This window comes from Phalacrocorax aristotelis, chromosome 5, assembly GCF_949628215.1.
Source record: "Phalacrocorax aristotelis chromosome 5, bGulAri2.1, whole genome shotgun sequence".
In the NCBI taxonomy this organism is placed as follows: Eukaryota; Metazoa; Chordata; class Aves; order Suliformes; family Phalacrocoracidae; genus Phalacrocorax; species Phalacrocorax aristotelis.
Window position 1 is genome coordinate 68,148,777 of NC_134280.1, and position 21,192 is coordinate 68,169,968.

At 39.9% G+C, this 21,192-nt stretch overlaps 1 protein-coding gene across 2 annotated transcripts in view; it reads right to left on the reverse strand.

Annotated features, from left to right (window-relative positions):
* Window positions 1–21,192, reverse strand: part of SHANK2 (SH3 and multiple ankyrin repeat domains 2) — a 363,557-nt gene that overhangs the window by 37,749 nt on the left and 304,616 nt on the right. The window contains exons 18-19 of one of the 2 annotated variants that reach the window (XM_075095009.1): window positions 6,125–6,260; window positions 3,435–3,515 (exon numbers count right to left, since the gene is read on the reverse strand). In XM_075095009.1, the coding sequence (XP_074951110.1) occupies window positions 3,435–3,515; window positions 6,125–6,260 (217 nt within the window). The remainder of the gene's footprint in view (window positions 1–3,434; window positions 3,516–6,124; window positions 6,261–21,192) is intronic. The other variant, XM_075095008.1, reaches the window with a different exon arrangement.

Below are 21,192 nucleotides of genomic sequence, written 5' to 3' on the forward strand. Positions count from 1 at the left end.
GGATACAAAGAAGGAAAAAAAGGCAAGATGAAGGAAAGGAGACAAAAGGAAGAAATGCGGGGAGTATTTTCAAATGTAGTCTTCTGTTTGAGTTCTTAGTGTGTTTGCAATTTATTAACTAAATAACTAAAAAACATATAGAATAATTAATGTACATTTGACACCATAAAATAAACTGGACCATATGCCAACATTTACATTATGTTATTATCCTTCACTATGGAAAGGTGAGAAACAGGTTAAACAAGAGACAAAATGCTTCCCCTTACCCTTCTTCTTCCGTACTGAAGCTTGGAAATAGAAAGGGAATGAACTGTGAATCAATTCTGAAGGTAATTTTTATATGCTAAATCCTTGTCTGTCATTTTGAGCACAAACATTTCCCTTCCACCTAAGAAGTTAGCCTCTCCCTGCTAGCCTCTACTGTGCACTCCTCTACCAAACCACAGCAGATAAACAGCTTGGCAAAAGCACGGTGTATCGGGGTTTACACCTTATCTATAGGAAATGGCTCCCCTGCAGATATTAGGGATACACATAATTTTTTTTAAAATTCTTTTTTAAAAACGGTAATTGGGGCAACTTATTGAGACCAGGGCTTCCAAACTATGATAGTAGGGCATTTTCAAATCTTCGCAGGTTGAAGTGGATAGGAATCATTAGCACACGTTATCTGCCATATTTTGGGTTAACTCATTTGAAAGAGAACAACCGAGATGGTCCGCTCAGTATTACGGAGAACAGAGTAGCTAAAAACATGTCAATAAAACCATAAGGAGAGTTCAGAGCCAGGCAAAGGAAGGGACTGTGAAGACTGCAAAATGTATAATTTTTTTTTTCTTTTTTAAAAAAATGACATTGCTTAGCTGGGCTAGGAGAGATTACAAAAATAGAAACTCTAAGGGAAAACAAATGGGGAATTTCTATTTCTCTTTTTCTTCTATTACATAACAAGGGACATTCAATAAAACTAAAAGCATCACATTTAAAACCAATAAAAAGGAAATACGTTCGTACACAGCACATAATTAGCCTGTGGAATTCTTTGCCACGAGACATTATTGACACCATGAGCTTCCTCAGTTCAGAAAAAAGATTACACATATATATTGATGAGAACAGCCACAGTGTTCATCTATACATACTTCCTATTTAGTTTGCATATATATGTTATGAAACAAATGCTTATTCATTAGTTTAATGGATATAAAAATGTGGGTGTTCTCATAGTTCATACAGATGTCCAATATATACACATATACATATAAAGATATATAAATTATATATAAATACACACATACAATCTGGGTTTTATGTCAGAAGACAACTTTTAACTGATGATAGCGAGAACATTTTCTCTTTGGAAGCTTGCTCAGCTGTTGTGGAATTTAGGAATTCTTGTTCCTTCTGACAATAGCCCTTTTACAGGACAAATATTAACTAGGTAGACCACAGATGTTATTTATAACAGTAGTCATGTTGCTTGCTAGGGTGGCAAATGTTCAGGGTATCACAGAACTGGTATTTACGGTCTTGTTTAGGAAGAAGACAAATGTCTGCCATGCTCTAGTATTACTACAGCTTCATTAGGGGACATACGCTTCTGGAACATGCTTCGGGACTGTTCTTCAGAAGAGTAAGGTCTTGCCACTCTAATATTTGCCCCATCTGGATAAAGGTATGGATGGGAAATGTGCTTAAAGATACACGTATGTCCCATGGCTGCTAGTCACAAGAGCTGCAGTGGTTTCTGCCAGCCGATGAGAACAAATAGCAGATTGAGTACTGTAACCTGAATAGAGGGGTGAGAAAGCTAAAATACGATGGTCTTCTTGGCAAAGGTGGCTTTACTATTAATAAGCTATTTTCCCCTAGAAAAGAGTGCTGCTTCTCTCTGCCTTAAGAACAGTATCTACTATGTAAGATTGGAAAGTAAGAGAAATAGAAGAATACCCTCAGTTTGAAAGCAATTTGCAGAAGGGGATAATGAGGGGGAAAACGATGCCTAAGTGTTTCTGTCCCCTTGGGAAGGTTTGTTGATAAGCCAGTTTTACAACCTCTTTGCACTCCATGCAAGGAAAACAAGTAAAACCACCCCAAACCAAAAATGGGCTCCAGAAATAATATTTTACGTTTTAAACCCGGAAGAAAAATTATGGAGCATTCACAAACTATTGAAACTTTTCATCAGGCTCCTAAACTTCCTGGCACAGAAAAGTCAAATTTTCTGAGCTGAATAATCAGACTGTTTCGTTTGGGTCTTCATTTGGTTTTTATACCATAGAGAAGACAGTAACCACTTCAGCACCCCTTTGTTGGTAAGAACTCCCACTGAAGCTACATGACTTGACTCGCTAAAGGACGGATGGGGTCCTTCTGCCCCAGAAAACATTAACTTCCAGGGAAAATATAGTGGCCGCAAGGCTTTGATCCCTTCCAGTTGGCCTTCATATGGGTCCATGCCAGAAAAAAAAATATGATTATAGTATGTAACTATTTAAATCGATGTAGGATTACATGGGAAAATGGTTTTATTATATGATAGACTGTATTAGTCTGCAATGAGGGACATGGTTTGTTTTTATACCCAACTATCACTTGCTAAACACACTGTTACAGTGTAATAACTGTATATAAATATGTACTGGGCTTTTCTCTTTGTATATATGGTCCATCCATAACATATTTATTAGTCTAGAAAGAGACTGCAGAAATTCCACTTTTTAGTGACCTAACAGATTAAAACCAGGAAGAAAAGAACCATTACCTTCCTCACTTCTAGAAAATAAATCAAACTTCCCAAAGAATTGTACATATCTAGAATGCGGATGATCAAGCAAAGGAATCTACAATCCCATTTCTGAAAATTAGCAAAGACTGGATGCTCAGTACTCTCTTATTACCAATAGTGAGAAGAATTAAGTTTATATCATGCACAGAAGTCAAAGTGATATCATAATATGCACTTTTTCAGATCAGAGTCTAATGAAAACAAGTTGAAGTTGAAGCTGCTTTAACACTGTCAGCTTTTTAACAACAGCTTCTGGCAGCTTACCTTTATCCACTAATGAGAGGCCACAGAAATTTAAAATAAAACAATATTAGATGACCTGAAAATTTAGAAAGCAAAGCTAACAGAATATGATATGGCATTACTTTAGAGTAGATGTGCCAAACTTTGATGATGCATAAGATGTATCAACATTCTCTTGCGTAGCAGTAAAGGCACAAGTTTAAACAAAAATTATTCATGCAGATCATGCATATTTCAACTCTCCAAAGATGCAGCATTCTTAAAACCTTTGGTGTTCTATATAATGTACACGGTTCAGCTCCTTGTAGTCAATTTAACATATATACATATATATATATACACACACATTTTTTAAACATTTCTGTTATGCCAGCATGCTTGTCAAAAAACACTTTCTTACCAAGCTCTTCAAGCTCTGAGGTCATTGACTTTGACCGTAAGGTCAGTGCAGTGGTTGGAGCTCGCTTAGGAGGTGGTGGGGCTTTGCATTAAACAGAAGGATACGCAGTGTAAGTAAATACACATCTCTAAAACACTATACTTACATACACAATTTCATATTTCTTTAAAAGATTATGCTACATTAAACAAGGTAATAATAAATACGTGCATACAGGGGAAAAAAACCCTGAGATGCTTTTCATGTACTGAATTTCTGTACTGTTCCTACTTTTAGCGTAGGTTGTTTGACACATCAGCAAGCTTTTATGTAACAGGATACATAGAAACATTTAAAGCTAAATCACTGTGCACTTCTATTTTTCAGTAGGAAAGAGACTTTCTAGAGAAAGTGCCTCACAGCAGTTGTGCCCCTCCTTCTAAGAAATGTACACAGCTAAAAATCTCCTGGAGACCAGCCAATCTCTCCCAGATTAATTTCATCTTTGGAGAAACTGTTAAATCTGAGAAATATAAGAAAGAAGATTCAAATTTATCTTAATAGTTACGGTGAGGCTAGGGAAAACAAGCGATCCTCAGAATATATGACAGCTGAATATATCAAAGCAGTCATCTAGCAGAGAAACTACAATCCAGCAGGTGTTTTACTACCCTGACGCCAATGGTTCTGGTGGTCAGAAAGGAGCGTAACATCAGAAAAGATTATGCCAGTGTTGGTAGGAAAGTTGGAGATTTCAGTAAAAAGAAATGGCTCTGTGACACCAGGAAAAAATTAAGGATTCTTAAGCATTTTGGTCAATACTGTACATCAGGCTACACCATTTTGATGAAAGGCAGCAAAGCAGTTTGTGGGTGAGGAAGAGTGATGGAGGAAAGCAGACAATGCTCTTTCCCTGTCACCTATATCCACTGTGTCAGCATCACCCTTTCCCTGTTAAGCTCTGTCACCTCTCAGAGGCTCGGATGACAGTGTGTCACCAGAAAGCTCAGACTCGGTGCCGGCTGTGAGGCTGCGTAAGTACTGCACACACTGACCCCAGTCTGGGGCCTGCCCTTGCCCACCAAGAGGAGCGACAACAAATCCGCGAGGGAGGCTGCCCAAAATGCTGGATTGCTGAATGAGGCTGGGTGTCTGGCACTGGCCTCACCAGGAAGGAGACCCATGGCAAGAAGATCCTTCCACCCGATTCCTAAGGTACAGGGCAATTGCCAGGTAACGAGAAAGAGTACCAAGTTGCATCAAAAAGGGACAAGATTCAAAAGCAAATGTTTTTGGCGAATGACACATTATCAATAGAAGGCTCTGGGAAGATGACAAAGAGCTGGGTTGGTTTTTAGAGAAGCAGCTTCCCTTTGGGTTGTATACTGTCATGCGCTTCTACTTAAGGTCAATATGACACATCCCAAAAGGCAGAGGTGAAAGGTTTGTTTAAAATGTGAATAGTAAAAAATAACGCAGGACCATGTTTGGGCATTATTTACTTTAATAGAGCCTTTCCCCCCCTCCAAGGCAAGAACACTCACAGCGTAGACAGAAAGATTTACCCACGGCCAGAGAGGGAGCCCTCGGGTGCCAGCTTCTAGCCCGCTCTTGTGTTGAGGAGCCGGGCGGACATGAGTGCCGATTCAAGAAACTGGTGGGAGGAATCGGAACTTTCCAAAATGTGCTGCTGCTGTGTTGAACACTAGTTAGCAGCAGCAATCTTTTCTGCTTAATGGTAATTATGAGGGCCTAATGACTTCCCGGAGGAGCTTTTACCTGAGCAAACTCAGGGGTATCTAAGGTGAAGGAAATAGTGCAAGATCCATTTTTTTTCTGTCTTTTTTTAAAATTTTGGTGATGTTTTGGTAGTGTTTTTTTGGCTAGGGAGGTGGGTGGGAAACACACTGAAACACATTTTAAGGGACTAGCCCAATCTTATGATATAGGTTAGCCCATAATCTCCAATAAAGTTAATATAAAAAGACCCCAAAACCCTAGGCTTTTTAACTGGAAAAAAATATTTTCCGTTTGTACCCAGACAATTCTTTCCCAAAGCCTTTGTGGCACATGATGCTATACTAACCTCTCCTGGAGTGGCTGCTTTCTTGCTAGCAGCCAAGTGGCAGAAAAAGCAGCTGTGCGTGTTTTCTGCTTATGGGGGGCGGAGGGATTTTCCATGCCTGGAACAACCCCTCTACTTTGAATTCATCTAGAGGCGTTTTCCCATTAAATTCTACCTTTTTGCTAACAGGACTTCAGTCTAAACATATTGCTTACTTTTCTTATTCTTACAGAGGCCCTTTCTAAAATACGTGTTTTGCAAAGTCGTGAGTTCTCAGTGTTTTCAAAAGGAGTCAAACTAACCTCATCTCGGGTACGTTTGGAATTAATTAAGAAAAGATAATCTGTTCTTTTGTGCCTTTTCTCTCTCACTGCTGCAGGAAATTTTCCTACAAGATCTTCAAACACATAAATGTATAAGGATTGATAAAGATGAAATTTCATGGCAAGCATGACAAGAGAATGTTATCCTTTTTGTCACATACTTATGCACAAGTCAACAGAATTAATTTACTCTAAATAAGAGAAGGGTATTTAAAACGGGAAATCTATAAATCAGAATTTATAAAACAGTAATTTCGTGTCCATACTCTGTTTTATGTGGAGCAAGACCAAAAGGACGCCGTTAGGAAAAGAGAAAAATGTACCTTTCTTTCTTGCTGTGTCATCTGGATCAAGATTCCTGGTTACTGTGACAACCTTAAGAACTAGGTGATTGCCCCCTTGTCGGATCATGTTCACCACCTGCCTGTGGCCAACTTTCACTACATTCTCATTATTAACCTGCAAAGAAAGAAAATAGTCTTTTAGATCAAAATACAGAAAAATTCCGTCATTTCAGTTTTGAAAACATAAGGAGGAAAGACAGGAAGATAGAGAATTTCTAATTACTGCCTGTTAATAAAAATACATATTTAAGAAACAGCATATAGCTGACATGATAACATGAAAACAAAGCTAGCTCATCATGAAATATGCAACTAATTTCCTTATAATTACCAATTTACAATAAAAAAAAAAAGTTAATGAGTTCAACCAAATCTTTCCCTTTACATATTTTGTTTCCAACAATTAGTGTGCTACAACTCTGCGCTTCATACACTAAAAATATCTTCTTAAATCATTGTCATTTTTCATGACTGCTTTATTCACAAACGTTTATATGCATCTTATGCTCTCTAACATAACCAATGAGATACTCAGAAGCTTTTCTTTTCAGATCACCCAGGAACAAAAATTTTCACTCCTGAAGTAAATTCTCATGCTCAAGAGACATATTTATTAGATGCACTTTCCACATTTCCCAGCATTTGATCTGATGTCCTGGAAGCAAAGGCAGCAGGGTTATAGCCGTCCAAAAGAGTCTTCATGGAAAAAGAGGAGTTAACTCCAGGAAGCCCTGACCAGCTGTTATGGTCATGCCAATTAAGCTTTAAACTGCACTGCAACATTAAACTTTAAAATGTAAACTGTCTGGGTAAGTCCTAGTGCTCCATCATCACTTTTGCTGTATATGTCTTTCCATAATATTAATTAATAGACATAGAAGAAAGCATAGGCATAAAAACTGTAAATATGCATGGCTAAAAGTGATTTATTTATTCATTCCATCTATAAGAAGTGACTGGAAGTTATCTGAAATATGAATGATAGCAGCATATAAGACCAAAGTGCTGCATGTGTTATTTGAACATAAAAGATATTGAGGAATGGAATCAGTGAAGAAGAGATGCTGCCAGAATACAAGCTGGGAATTTGATCTCTCTCCAAAATTCAACTGACTCAGTTATATTTCACTGAAATCACTCAGTGCCTTCCAAAATGAACAGTCATTTCCAAAGTAAGTGTTTTTAGCTTCCTCTATTTATTCTGACAGGCTGGGCATCTCACACTCTAAAGAATTTACAGTTTAGGGCAAAATCTCTCATTAAATATTATTGCCATTTAGCAGAACAACAAGCACAAGCAGACCCATTCCAACTTGAAATCGGTTTTCCATCCACTATATCAAAGGAAAACCTTGCCTTTTCTCAGGCTCTAGCTGAGACAAAATGCATTATGGTGAAATAACATCTTAAGCCATGTTTTTAATACAACGCTGCAGTCAGAAGTCTCAAAGTATGGTCCATGTGCAATGTCTATAAGCTTGAGATGCTTTTTGGGATGCTTTTTTTAGTTTCATCCACAGTGACGTAGGTGTAACACATGCTGAACATCCAGAGCTGTTGAACAGGTAAATACGAAGTTGTCTCATTCTGTAGGTGGAGGATATAAAAGAATATCAATTTGAATAGGACTGTTGCTCTTTTGTTTTATTTTACACCTTCTTAGCATCTGGTATTTAATTCCAAGATACGGTATTTATTCAGCTGGACCAACGGCATCTAAATTTAAACTGTCTAAAACATTTTCGCAGAGTTATCCATTTACTTCCAAGTTCCTTCCAGTATTAAAACCTCAACCAGGTAATTCTCCACAGTGAAAAAGTTCCTGTAACTAAGAACTACAGAATGTATCTGCTCCATCTTTACTGTAATTAAATTTTAAGGTTGGAAGCCGGTATGGATTAGGTTATATCCCCTAACGCTGTCAAAAAATAGAGACCTCCAAATAAGTAAAAAGTTAATATTAATCAAACACATGTACACTTCACTAGTGTAAAGTGATAAATGTGCAAAATGCTAAACAGCTTATGGAGCGTACCATCTGTTCGCATCGTTACGTGCAATGATATTTAACATTTAGAGCAAGAGCAAATATACACGACACATTTTTTAAAGCTGTCTCAGAAACAGAACCTGTAAATGACTGTTTATAGCAGCTTTGTTTAAAAGGCGCGGTTACAAAAGCTGGTACCAGAAAGATTTATATTGCAGGAATAAAAATATTGATAGGAGACCTGAAGATAATTTAACTCAAAGAGTTTACAGAAGTACTTGATAACAAAAGAATCATGAAATCAGCAGAGCAGGGCCTCATCTTCACTCTCTTTATCACCTCAGTGGGTAAAACTGCAGCACAACTACGAAGCAACAACATCGGAATTGTCAATAGCTGATAAGGAACTACGATTTCGGTGACACATTCGCTATTTCTTTTAACCTTCTTTGGTATCTTATATGTAAGCCAAATGACTGAAGAAATGGTCGTTAAATAGTAAGACACCAGAGTTCTAGTGGGTTTGTTTGATAGTTTTACTCTGATATTATTCAGCAAAACTTTTTCAGGTGTGAATAATTCGATGCGACTGCCTCTCTGCTTCCACTTCAAGCTTTGGCAGCGCGGAGGTGACTACTGCACCTCATCTAGGCTTCGTAAACAAGGCGAAGAAGGTAAATTATTAAAATCAGTAAGACAGGTATCTATTTCACCTGTGCCAATTCATTTAATAATTGCACGTGGACTTGGTATTAAATGTGATCACATTCTTTGAAATGTTAAAAAGATATTTCTGCTTTTAGTGGCAAAGTGTTTAGAAGGATGCTCTATAAACAAACTGGCAAAGTTGGTTTGCAGGCACAAATTTGTGCCTCTCCCTCTTCTTCAACCCAATCTTTCAGAGTATTTTCTGTGATCTTTCACTGCAAAACCTTAAGTTCTTCTTTCCCGTTGGCTCTTCCCCAAAACTTTCCTGCACAGAACTTTTGAAAATAGATCACATAAATAGGTATGTGCTGTGGCTGGATCCATGCTACATCAATGGCAGCTGGTCATCCAACAAGCTAAATGCAAGGAAAACTGTTGCTTGGGGCAGCCGACAATTTCAATAACTCTCCCATTCCTGACTCTCAGGAAAAGCCTCAGAACTTTACATTCTTGAAATTCATACTTTATCATCAATTGGTTAAAACTGGGCAGAGGGATGGAATTTACTTTGAGCACATTGGGAGAATTTCAGAAATAATTTATGAAATAATACAACCTCATAGACCCAGTGTCTTTAAAAAATAGCCTAAACTGGAAGCCTGACCTATCTCAAGCTGAATTTACCTTTTGAGTATGTACAAAATGTTCTTGAAGTTTTTAAAAGGAAGAACATTTCTGTAAACATCAACATTTTTCAACGATATGTCCCAGTGTTTTTTCTACCTTGTATAATCAATGTACACAGCTTTTTTAGAGCAGCACAATGTTACAGGACAGGAAAATTATGACTTAAGAGCAAGCTGAAGACAGAAGTGAGAAAAATTCATAGTAGACAATTTTTCCAGATAAAATAATTTGCTAGCAGTGCGCATTGCATTGTATTTCAATGTCTTGAAGTATTTTCAGCCACATGGCTTGTACCGCTGTTTTTCATGTACCTCATGTAACATAACCCTGTGTGAACCGCTCGTGAACAGGATCGAATGGCGCTGAACAGAGTCGAGGACGGCAGGTGCCAGGCAGTGCTTCCTAGCCCTCGCCCCCAGTGATCGCACCATTACCCGTCAGCTTACAGCTAAAGGCAGCTAACACAAAAGAAACGCAAGCAAAGCAACGCTCACGCGTTGGTCAGTATTTAGAGGAGGGATGGATGGACCAGTTTGCAGCTATAATTGGAGGCACATGCAGCTGGTTAATTCAGGCACTTCTGGATATATTTAAGACACTAAATACTCATCCATGGCAGCAAACAATACTTGCCACAACCTCTGCATAGTTAAGAGGTTTCGCTCCTTTCTCCCAGCTGGTGGGATCAGTCGTTCCCATAGTTGTCATTTCACGGCTTCCTACAGCAATGCAACGTTCTTGAGCATGAAACATTCAGTTCTCCAAGACAAAAAGCAGTGTGCTGTGTCTCCTCTCCAGCCCGACCACTGCAACCACAGCAGACACGTCGCTGCTCCCTCCAACACCCTCTTGGAGAACTGAAAGCGCTTTGGGGCTTGCGTTCAATGTGCTTCACTGCCGGGACTCACAGCTGCTTGAAGCTCCAAACCAGCCACCGCGATCAACGACGTTCTTCTTGCACAAAGAGCTTTGAATAGCAGTGATGAAGAGCTCTCTCTCCAACATGGCCATTCTCTCAAGAGGTGATTCACATAGATGGAGTAAACCAGTGACAAAGACACCTGACAGTCATAAATCTCACTGTCTTCAACATCCAGGTCCACCACTCTGCTTTTATCATACTGAGCACTTATACACAGCAACATCTAAGCCCCACAAAACCCAATAAAAATCATGCAACTTTATTCAAGAATAAATAATGATGTGGTCTCCAAGAGCAACATATCAATGAGGTAGTCGATTTCTATTTCCTGTGTGAAATATTCCCTATAAGAAAGAGCCCTCCACACAAAAGATGATATATGAACACCCATGACACCAATAAATTCCTCCTGAACTTTGCAAAGAAAAAGATGCTCCTGTTCAGGCAACCCTATAATCCTGATAACATCACAGACAAGTGCACAGAACTGAAAATGACAACAGCTTATGAAATGGAAGAAGTTTAGAAAAGGATATGGTTTACGGTGAATACAAATGGAAGGCAGTAAAGTCATCTGATGGGTGATTCAAGAGATGTACTCTGGGTGGAAAGGGTACCGTAACAGAAGGCATGAAGCCAGGAGCAAAGGAGGAAGGCAGAAGCAGTATTTGACACGAGATGACTGCTAAGAGCGCAAAGGAGAGCAAGCAGGTATCTTCTCTCCTGGTCTATTTCTACAAAGACATTTTAGGTAATCCCAAAGGCAGCAAAAAGCTTAAATATGATGCAGTAGAGAGGACTACAGCAAGATGCAACTCAGTGTAGCCACAGAGATACTGCTGAGAGGCACAGAAATTGTAGATTGGTTGTTTCGTGTACGATTACATTTGCACACCACTAAACGATGGCTATACTGCCTAAGGGCAGCTGGTATTTATTTTAGAAGCAAGGTTAGAGATAGAATTATCTTGCATTTTTTTTCCTGAAGATTACATTTACCCCTCTGCCCCAAAAATAAATGTGTACTTCCATATCTTAAAGAAAATGAAAGGGTGTTTTATTCTTTATAGCACACAATTGGGTGGGTCCCTGTTCTTTTGCTACATGCCACCACCAGGCAATACTTGACTGCAAAGAGACTTCACTGTGTAAATACATGCATTTAGTTTACTTAGATGGGCAGATTTAGGACAGGAAAGAAGGTATGTTATTATTTAAAAATGGGGACTTTTTGGAAAATAAGATGTAAATATGTGTCCTATTGGTGCTGGGATAGATTTTATGGATATTGGGATAGGCTGCATAAAAGCATTTATTTCTGAAATGTATAGCTATGCAATGGGTTGAATAATGAAATTAAATGAAATTATAAAAATAAAATAAAATAAAATAAAATAAAATAAAATAGAATAAAATAAAATAAAATAACCTGTTCATTGTAGGATAGCAGATGCATGAGCTGGAACATATTCACCAGAGCAGCCTTCCCGTAGGAAGGTGCAAAAGAAAAAACACTACCAGAGAAAGAGACCTTTGCAGAGTTTGTTCTATTAATAAAAAACCCCCCTTAATTTCTTCAGTGCATCACCCTAATCTTTCCATTATCTAAACATTCTCTCAGTGGAAAATACAGTCAATCATTTCCAACAGTAATTAAGGAGACAAAACTCAATCATTCTGCTCAGAGTGACCATTGGTGCAATGGTGAATAAATTTGCCTTGCAGTTGTGAACGCACATTCTGTCAAAATAAGCTTCTCGGAAGCTCTTCCTATCCATTGAAGTACTCGAAAAATCAACAAAACCCCAAACCCGTTACACACACGTACAAACCCCCGCCTACATGCTTTTTAAAAATCCGCCATTTTTTTAAAAAATATTTAACACACGCTAACCCAATTACAATTTGTACCAGCAAAATAAATAGCACACAAGTGATCTTGTAGGCTCGAATTATCCTTTTGCATTCCAAGGAACCACACAGTTGTGCACATAACACTGTCTAAGCATGTCACAAACCAGTCTAAATTTCCCATCTGTGAAGTATTCTCAAACTGTAGACGAAAATGTGAGACAAAGACACAGTGACCCAGAAAATCTTTGGGAAGTTATTCCCTGGCTTGTTATATCCGCAGTGCTAACCCAGGGGTCAGCGGCAAGGCTCTTCCATTCACTGAAAAGCAGCAACTGGTCATGGTGTCTATGCTTGTGCTGGCCTTAAACTCTTTGCGATGGGCTGGCGCAGTATTAGGCACGAACGTACACTGTGTCCAAAATTTGCACTCTATATTTAGTGCCAAAAAATCCTATTATTTGCTTTATGTTAAAATCTCTAAATTCATTCTAAATGCTGAATGCTTTTACCAGTGCTTGCCTTCTCTTGTCAGTATTGCAATCCAGCATCATCAACGGGCACATGAAGAGCACGAAGGTAGACAATCTGCCTGGAAAGGCTGGTGAAGGCTCTAGAGAGCAGGTCTTATGAGGAGCGGCTGAGGGGGCTGGGGGGGTTTAGCCTGGAGAAGAGGAGGCTGAGGGGAGCCCTTCTCGCTCCCTGCAGCTGCCTGAGAGGGGCTGGAGTGAGGGCGGGGTTGGTCTCTGCTCCCAGGTCACTAGTGATGGGACGAGAGGAAACGGCCTCAAGCTGCATCAGGGGAGGTTTAGATTGGATGTTAGGAAAAATGTCTTCACTGCAAGAGTGGTCAGGCACTGGGACAGGCCGCCCAGAGAGGTGGGGGAGTCACCGTCCCTGGGGGTGTTCAAAAGACAGGTAGACATGGCACTTCAGGGCATGGTTTAGGAGACATGGGGCTGTTGGGTTGACAGTTAGACTTGATGAACCTAGAGGTCTTTTCCAACCTTAGCGATTCTATGATTCTACGCAAGGCAAATTTTAACAAATTTCTGTTGGCAGCATACTTTTCCCTGAACATTCCAGGAAAGGACTGAATGAATACGTTTTCTGATAGACTTTGGAGATCCAAAAGAGGAGGCAAGTCAAAAAGCTCCAAATCCAAAATATGTTTTAGATTTATATGGTATTTTATGTACTTCTAAAATGCATTTAACCACAAACAATTCCAAGATTCCTTTTCTCAAAAAGCTGTCACATGAGTTCAATCTGTGTCTTAGATTAAAATAGTAATAATATAATGTATAAATGAGTCCCATGATGGAAACTAATTTATGAATTTGTATCTGTACACCCAATTATTCCCGTCATAATATAGAGGCTTAAAAAACCAAAAGCAGATCGTTTCTGTCCACTGGGCCTCAACTATTCATTAATTTGAACAGGTCTTCAACAGTCACTGGAAAATTCCTGAAAACTGACTAATACAAATAGGAAGTCAGTCTACATTCTGATCGCTAACACAAACATCTCTGAATGTCATCTAGTATTTGACTGCATCCCATTTAATCTAATTTAGTGTAAGAGATGCTTCAGAGACTTCATGCACTCTGTTGACCTAGGAGGCAATTTTGAAAATAAAAGAAAAAGGAAAGCTTCGCAGAACCAGGGACACAAACATGCGGAAACTCCAGCTGAAACCTTGCATTAGTAAATTTTTAATAGTAATCCACTTGTGCACAGATTTGCCTCGACTGGTGGCCTTAATGCATGGCAGTCTGTAAAGAAGATGAAGCTGGTGAGAAGGGGATTGGACTAGGTGATCTCCAGAGGTGACTTCTCACCTCAACAGTTCTGTGATTCTATGGGGTTTCTTCAAAAGAAAAAGTATAAGTAAGTACCTCCAGCAGTCCAGAAAACGAGGTACGTATGAATTACAGGAAAAGCATCAGACCCGTTAGTAGCATCACCACAGTACAGATTGCTTTGCAGAAGCTCAAATATTATGGCAAACAAACAAGATATCTTATATCTAAAGGAAAACACCCTGTGGAGATACTATGTCTTGAAGTTTTAGATTTCATCCTGTTACCACCACCACCACCCCACCCCCCCCCCACCTTGCATATCGGGGAATATCGTGCCTCTTCCCTTGCAGCTCCCGTGGCAAGGGAGGCTGTACCGCCTGGCGCCTGATGAAGCGCCTGGGCAGGCCGAAGCGCAGACTCCCTGGTGAAACCCAGGATCTGCGGGGCTGCTCCAGCCAGGCGGCAGACTTTTCCTTCAATAGATTTAGCAGTGGCAAAACCATCGTCTTCTGAGGTGCAGTATGAATCCGGTCTCTGCCTAGGGACAGCTGAGCCACGCTGTTGAGGAAGGCTTTAGCCTGCATCTCTTTACCCCCTTGAGTAGCACCAGCGCTGCAAATCTTCAGCTGCACTTAGGAATATCTATTTCTGATAGAAGCATTGGAATGAAGAGGCATCTCGGCTCATAAACTCCAGACTCCTTTGTTGTCATGGCAACCGCATCACATAATTTGTTTCTTAACATTTAGCCAAGCTCCATCTTGGAACTTCTTAGGTGTCTTGTCCCTGTTATTCCTGTTAGGCCCAGAAGCTCTGAAAAGGACCTTTTTTTTTTTTTCTCTTTTTTTCTCATTTCCATCCTAGGGGTAACTAGTTTATATCGATCCTTTTTTCCTGTGCCAAGCTGCCCATAGCCAAAATAGCTATTTCCCCCTACTCTCCACGCATTCTACTAACAGATAAGGTGGGACTAGCATCCTGTCTCAGCTAAACAAGCATTTTAATAATCTATGATGACAGAGTCTAAAACCCAAACGGAGCACAACAGCTGTCCAGCACTTCAGAGCCAGCTTTTAATTTCTTTTTAGATGTGTCTAACTTCAGTCAAACTAGCTTATAAACATGGTCATATGTTCACCTGTATTTCACCTGACCTACACTGCACCCATGTCAGTGTCTGACCTCTCTCAGGAGAAATGCACAACTCATCTTCTAATAACCTGCTAGGTGCAAGGGGGGAGTGTCTGCCCTGCCCCCTTTCTCCCAGTCGTTGACCTGGAGCACAGACGTTTTTCAGTATCTGAGAGAGTTATGTACCCACCGCCAGTGAAAAATGTCTGGGACTTCAAGTTCAGCAACAAAATCTTTGATCCTAATGTTGGTTAAAAACTGTAAAACCCCAGACTTTTTCCCACAGGAGTCAAGTTGTGAATTTTGCTCAAGTGACCATGTACGTGTATATGCAAACAAACACAGCGAACAAGAAAACACAACTGAATATTTTAATGGAACTTCCCTTATCCCCAGCTTACTTCAGTTAAGGGCATTCAATAGTACTCCAGCCTTACTGGAAAATATAAGCAATGGAATAACGTATCAAAATGGTTTCTCAATAACGTGTTATTTTGTCCCATTAAAACCATTGCCAAGTCACACAAACAACAGCTTTGTTTCTGTACAGAACTCCGTGGTTATGTCTGGGGTCAAAGCTGAAAGAACACACTAGGAGAAAAGCAGCAGAGTTGAAGGCTGCTGTTTATCTCCTACCCATGCCATGGTTTAAAAGGTGGAGCCATGTTAAACTACCATTTTAATCTGAATTTTTGCGTTTTGCGTACCTACACCTAATCTGAAAGCTGTTGAAAGTAACTACTGTCCTCATGAGACTACCTTATACAGAACATTTAAACATCACTCAATTACTTGGACCCATTCCAATTAAAAATAATTGTCTGCATTAATCAGTATCTGTTACTATTTTGAATCATTTGGTTTAAGTCACATTTCTTAGGAGAGGTTCAATTAACTTTATTGCGGTTGATTGAACCGCAGTGTAGCGCAATCAATTAAATTACACTTAGGATGGATTTGCCCAATGGCTTTCAGGTGCAAAAGGTGGCAGTTTTTCATGCTGTAACTTCTCTTCGGAAAAAAAGTCAAGTGAATTGTGCACATCTGTTTTGCTCTCTTATACACACACCTGAAAAGGTTTCAATTTCTGAGGAATCAGAATGTCCACAGCTACAGCGCCTGGCCACGGCTTGGTCCGTAGCTAGGAAGGGTCTGGGCACAGTTTAGGATTTCATCTCCTTTCTCTACCAAATCTTTCTCCTCTTCCCTCCCCTGTCCTGGTAACTTAGGAGCATGCCAGAGCCAAATATGTCATCTGGCTGGTTCACAATGATGCTTCGGAGGGGGATGGCCTGATTGAATCACAGAGGTTGGATTTGGCATTCACCTCAGCCTAGTTTCGTTGGCATTGTATTTATTTGCTACTCCTTCTGTCTTCTCAGCAGGTACTTATTTTGTATATCTGAGCTCTATTAGTACCTCAGAGTTTGTCCACTTTCTGGTATGTTTGCTTCTTTTTGCCTTGGAATAAACTCCATGAAGTTAAGCTGATAATGAATTTTTTTTCTATTTGCAAATTCCAGTACTTAAAAAAAAATGTTCTCATTTAAAATTCAGTAAAATTAAAATGATGTTTGAAGTGCAACAGAGAGTATCTTAACATTCATTTCATGAACATGCCTCTTACATCTAATTTGTTCTCAGACAGACTATAAATTAAGATACACAGCCAGCACCAAAAACAGGGTACTAAAAATAGCAAACTAGAGGTCACCCATATACTAATGAAACATTTCTAGCATATCCGCCCTTCACAGATGAAAGCATGCATGAGAATCTAAACCTGCTTAACCACTGCAGCCAGAGCTGCTTTCACCTCGTTTCTCTGGCATATCCACAGTTATCCACCTCTGCTGGGGTTTGTTCTGAGCAAACTGTTTCTTTCACGTAAAGCAAATAAACGCAACGCAAGCCGCGCACTCAAGCAGCGGTTCTGCAGTGGAAAAGCAAGTTTAACAGACTCCTATGCCTCTCCTCTCCCCTCTGACCACCCATCCCCGTACCAGTTTGCCTCTCTCGCAGCAGAGCCACTAATGCTCTGAGAGGCCCAAAGGAAAAAAACCCAAAGGAAGACACTTTTAATCTGGATCCTTCAAGGGTAACGGTTAACGCTGCATGGCTCCACAAGTTATCGTTGTGATCTGACTGCCGGGCCAGCGACGGGCGGCACAGTGCCTGGGACGGTGGTCCGTTCGCTTGGCAAGGTGCGGACGAGCATCCTTTTGGCAGTACGGTACTAGCACATAGCCCTGTTGCACCCCTCAGCTCCTCCGGGACAAGCCTTTGCAGGGCAGCGTGAGGAAGAGGATCCATTTTGGATAGACTGCATTTCTAAGCCAGGCCTATTCCTGGCGCTAGCTCCCTGAGCAGCTTCACAAACGGCTTCACCTGCGCAGCTGAGCGGGTGCGTGGGGACAGGGACGCAGAGCAGAGGAAGCCGAAGCCAGCGTTACCGCTACAAGTGCTTGTGCAATTACGCCCAGGGAACAGCACTCATCTGCCACCCTCTGACCTTTGAAGTGATTAAATGCTTCAGACCCCAATTAAACAATTCCCAACTTAACACTTTATAAAAACATGAGGCTATGTTCAGCCCTAAAAATATATCCTTTCTTAAAATCAGGAGTACAGCGGTATTATGCAAGCACTGAGAAGACAATAGATCTTTATTTGAATTCTGAATGAACCACTTGATAAGTATTTACAATAGGTAGAAGATAGCAGGCTGAGCCCTTCTATTTTTAAAACTGCATACCTGCATGAAAGGCCATTAGGCAGGGAATTCTAAAACATGTATCAAAATATAGATCTCTTTATAAGTATTAATAATGCAGCCCAGCATTCTTTTTCATTAGGTAAGCACACATTAGTCAGGCCACACAATTTAAAATTAAACATTATACATGTAATATGAACTGACCGGTTCTGTATGTGTCAATCATTTTCAGTTAAAACCTTTACAGAGATTAAACAGATCTATTGGCAGAACGTGCTGTCATCAAGTACAGATAATTTATATTTCCTCCTCCCACATATAGTCTCTTTTCAGAAAATGCATCTGCACTAGGAACAATAAAAAATGTATCGCTCAGGTACTTCTCTTTATGTAGGAAAGCCTCATCTTACAGCATATAGAGGTAATTCTTTAAGGCAGTGTAGTTAAAACTAACATGACTTTTAACTTGGAATCACTTCTAAAGGTGTTTTTGGAGGCCGTGTACCATATTTTTAAAACTCATAGAGTGGTTAGGTTAGGATATATATGATGGCATTTGCTACACAAACCTAGAAGGAAATGTAGCAAAACATTTATGTCTTTAGATTGAGACTTGTAGGCAATTATTTTGTTCTTCAGAGATACATGTGCAAAGAAGTAAGAGCTACATAAGAGAACTTTAAATGGGTAAAGCAGATGTAAGGCAATATTCCTTACTCAGGCAGGCAATAGACTCGCTCTCTTTATGGAAGAGCACAAACAGGACTGCTTCCAGAAACAGAAACCTGAACAGGAACAGCTCCAGCTTGATTTTTCAACCACATAGGCTGTGCCTCATTGTAAAGCACATCTTACTTCACATCTGTCTCCAGTGATTAATGTTGGGAAGGAGCGCGGTTTTGTGCCGTAATACCTATTAATACCTCACTATCTATACGGACAGGTGTTTTAATTTGCCACCCACCAGACCCATCGAGCCTGTGGGCAGGCCCAAGCTTTGCACCATTTGCTCTTCTAAGGTCATTGGATCATTTGACTGTTGTTTGCCCAGTGGAGCCAAAAGGCTTTCAATAAAGCCCTGATTTGATTGTCGTCGTGCTCGTTAACTTCAGTAGCACTACTGACTAAAGAACCGCTAACCAGTTTATGCCTGCGGACCATTCTGCCACAGCCATGCCTGACAGCAAGAGTGAATGAAGACTGAAGTCTGGGCCTAAGAAATGCTTAAGCACATACAGATTAACCAAGCTCACATTAAAAATGTTTTTTGTACTGGATTAGGGCTAAGAAATACACATCAGTCAGTTGAGTCATGAACTTGGTGATGTTAGGAGTGTCCTGCCCTAATTTAGAAAATTACTAATTGCACTAACCATACTGCCATTTTCTATTAATTGTGAAAAGAATGTGCATGTTTTATGCAAGGCTTCCGAAACGGAAAATAAAAAGCAAAAGAGCTATCAATCGTAGAGGCATAGCACACCATAGCTACAAATGTGGAAATGTTTAGCGTACAATAACCAACCAATCTAAACTACTCATATCTATAAGCAAAGAATTGGAAGGACTGAGGCCAAAAAAAAAAAAGAAAACCAAAACCACTCCAGCTGTAGCAGCTTTTTTGCAGAAGGAGATGGTCCTCCATCTCAGGTTAATGGCTCCTAGAACTCCGACCATGCTGTGTAAAGCTCAGCTACCCAAATTTGCTTGCTTAGAATGTATTACTTACACGGCAGACACAGTTTGTTCTGCTTCCCAACTACTCATATTCAATCTAGTCTTGATAATTTTGGTTCTTTGTTTAAGACGACTAGATAGAATTCTGCTGTTTTGTTTCAGACTTATTCTTCCTTTATACTGCATCAGAACTGCACGACAATCCCAATTCTGCCTGAGACTCACCTTGTGACCTTCAAACCTGTGCTTTGGTTCAACAGCCTTGACAAGGGGAAAACAACTAACCCACTGTAACGTACCTAACCAACCATCAACCGCTAAGGCCCAGTCAATGGAGGTGAGAACAGATTTGATTAGAAAGAGCAACACATTACAAAAACCAATGATGGACAGTCCTCTAGGATCTGCTTTTGCTGAGGAGTGTCAGAATTCACCAGATGCAGTTACAAGGACAACAAAAAACCTACTCATCCCGCGTTGTAAAAGAGTATCAGAATGTATACCTGTAATTCCAATTAATATTATAAGATATGAAATAGTCACTAGCCACGAATACGTAGTGTTACACAACATCAGCCTGATGAAAACTCAAAAGCGACGAAAGACAACTTTTGCAGTTCTCTTTGAAGAAAACAAACTTGTTTATGAGAGCAACTTCATTAATTCATAATGAGTCTTTTTGTAACCACTTCAAAGAAGCAACGTTCTAATTGCCTTACTATCCACACAGAATGACTTGTTATCATCCCAAGCAAGAGTATAAGTGCAAAAAGCTTCTCTGTTAAGAAGGAATGATTTCTTTCGGTTAGTGAACAAGCATCATAGAGGCATAACAGCAGACTCCTCAGAGCATTTTGTCATAGCGAATAAAAATCACCAACAAACCTTTCGCTAAGTTTGATTTTATTTGTAAATAGTTAGAAGTAAAAATCTATTTTTGTATAATCTGATGACTCACGGAGCACGAGGAAAATTTCTGGCCTTTAAAGCAGCTCCACCTAGCCTACACAGAACGCTAGTCCCGAGGCAATATCCTTGCAGCAAAAAGCAAAACCAGTTGAGCAATGTTTTGCCTTACGCATTGCTCCGAGCCTGTGGGTGCCCGCAGAGGCAATGAGATGATGCAGCCTGTCCTTCGGAAACATTTGCTCCACGGTCAAATTCTGTATCAAAACAAGCTGGAAACACTTCCTTGGAAACAATTCTTTCTTTCCAGCGGCCAAAAGGAACCCAAACCTGCCCTCTTCTTTCTTTTCAACACCTAAAGTTAGCAACAAAATTGCCTGCTTCGCAAACAGCAGTCAGCTGTGCGATGTATTGGATGAATCAGCGCTGTTACGCACTGACATTTTAGGAACACACTGAATAGCAGCTATACGACCATGTAAAAATGTAGCAACTCATCAGAAGCATATTATTGAAATAAACATGCCACAAAACTGAACACGGACACCGAGAAGGGGAAGACAAATGAAGCACAAATGAAGACAACATAACAGGTTTTTCAATCAGAAAATGGCAACCTCATTCGTAACCCCAGTAATTTTGCAGACTTGTTATCCTGCCTCCGCTTTTATTTTCTATGCATTAAATTAGATTTAAAAAAACCTCAAACCC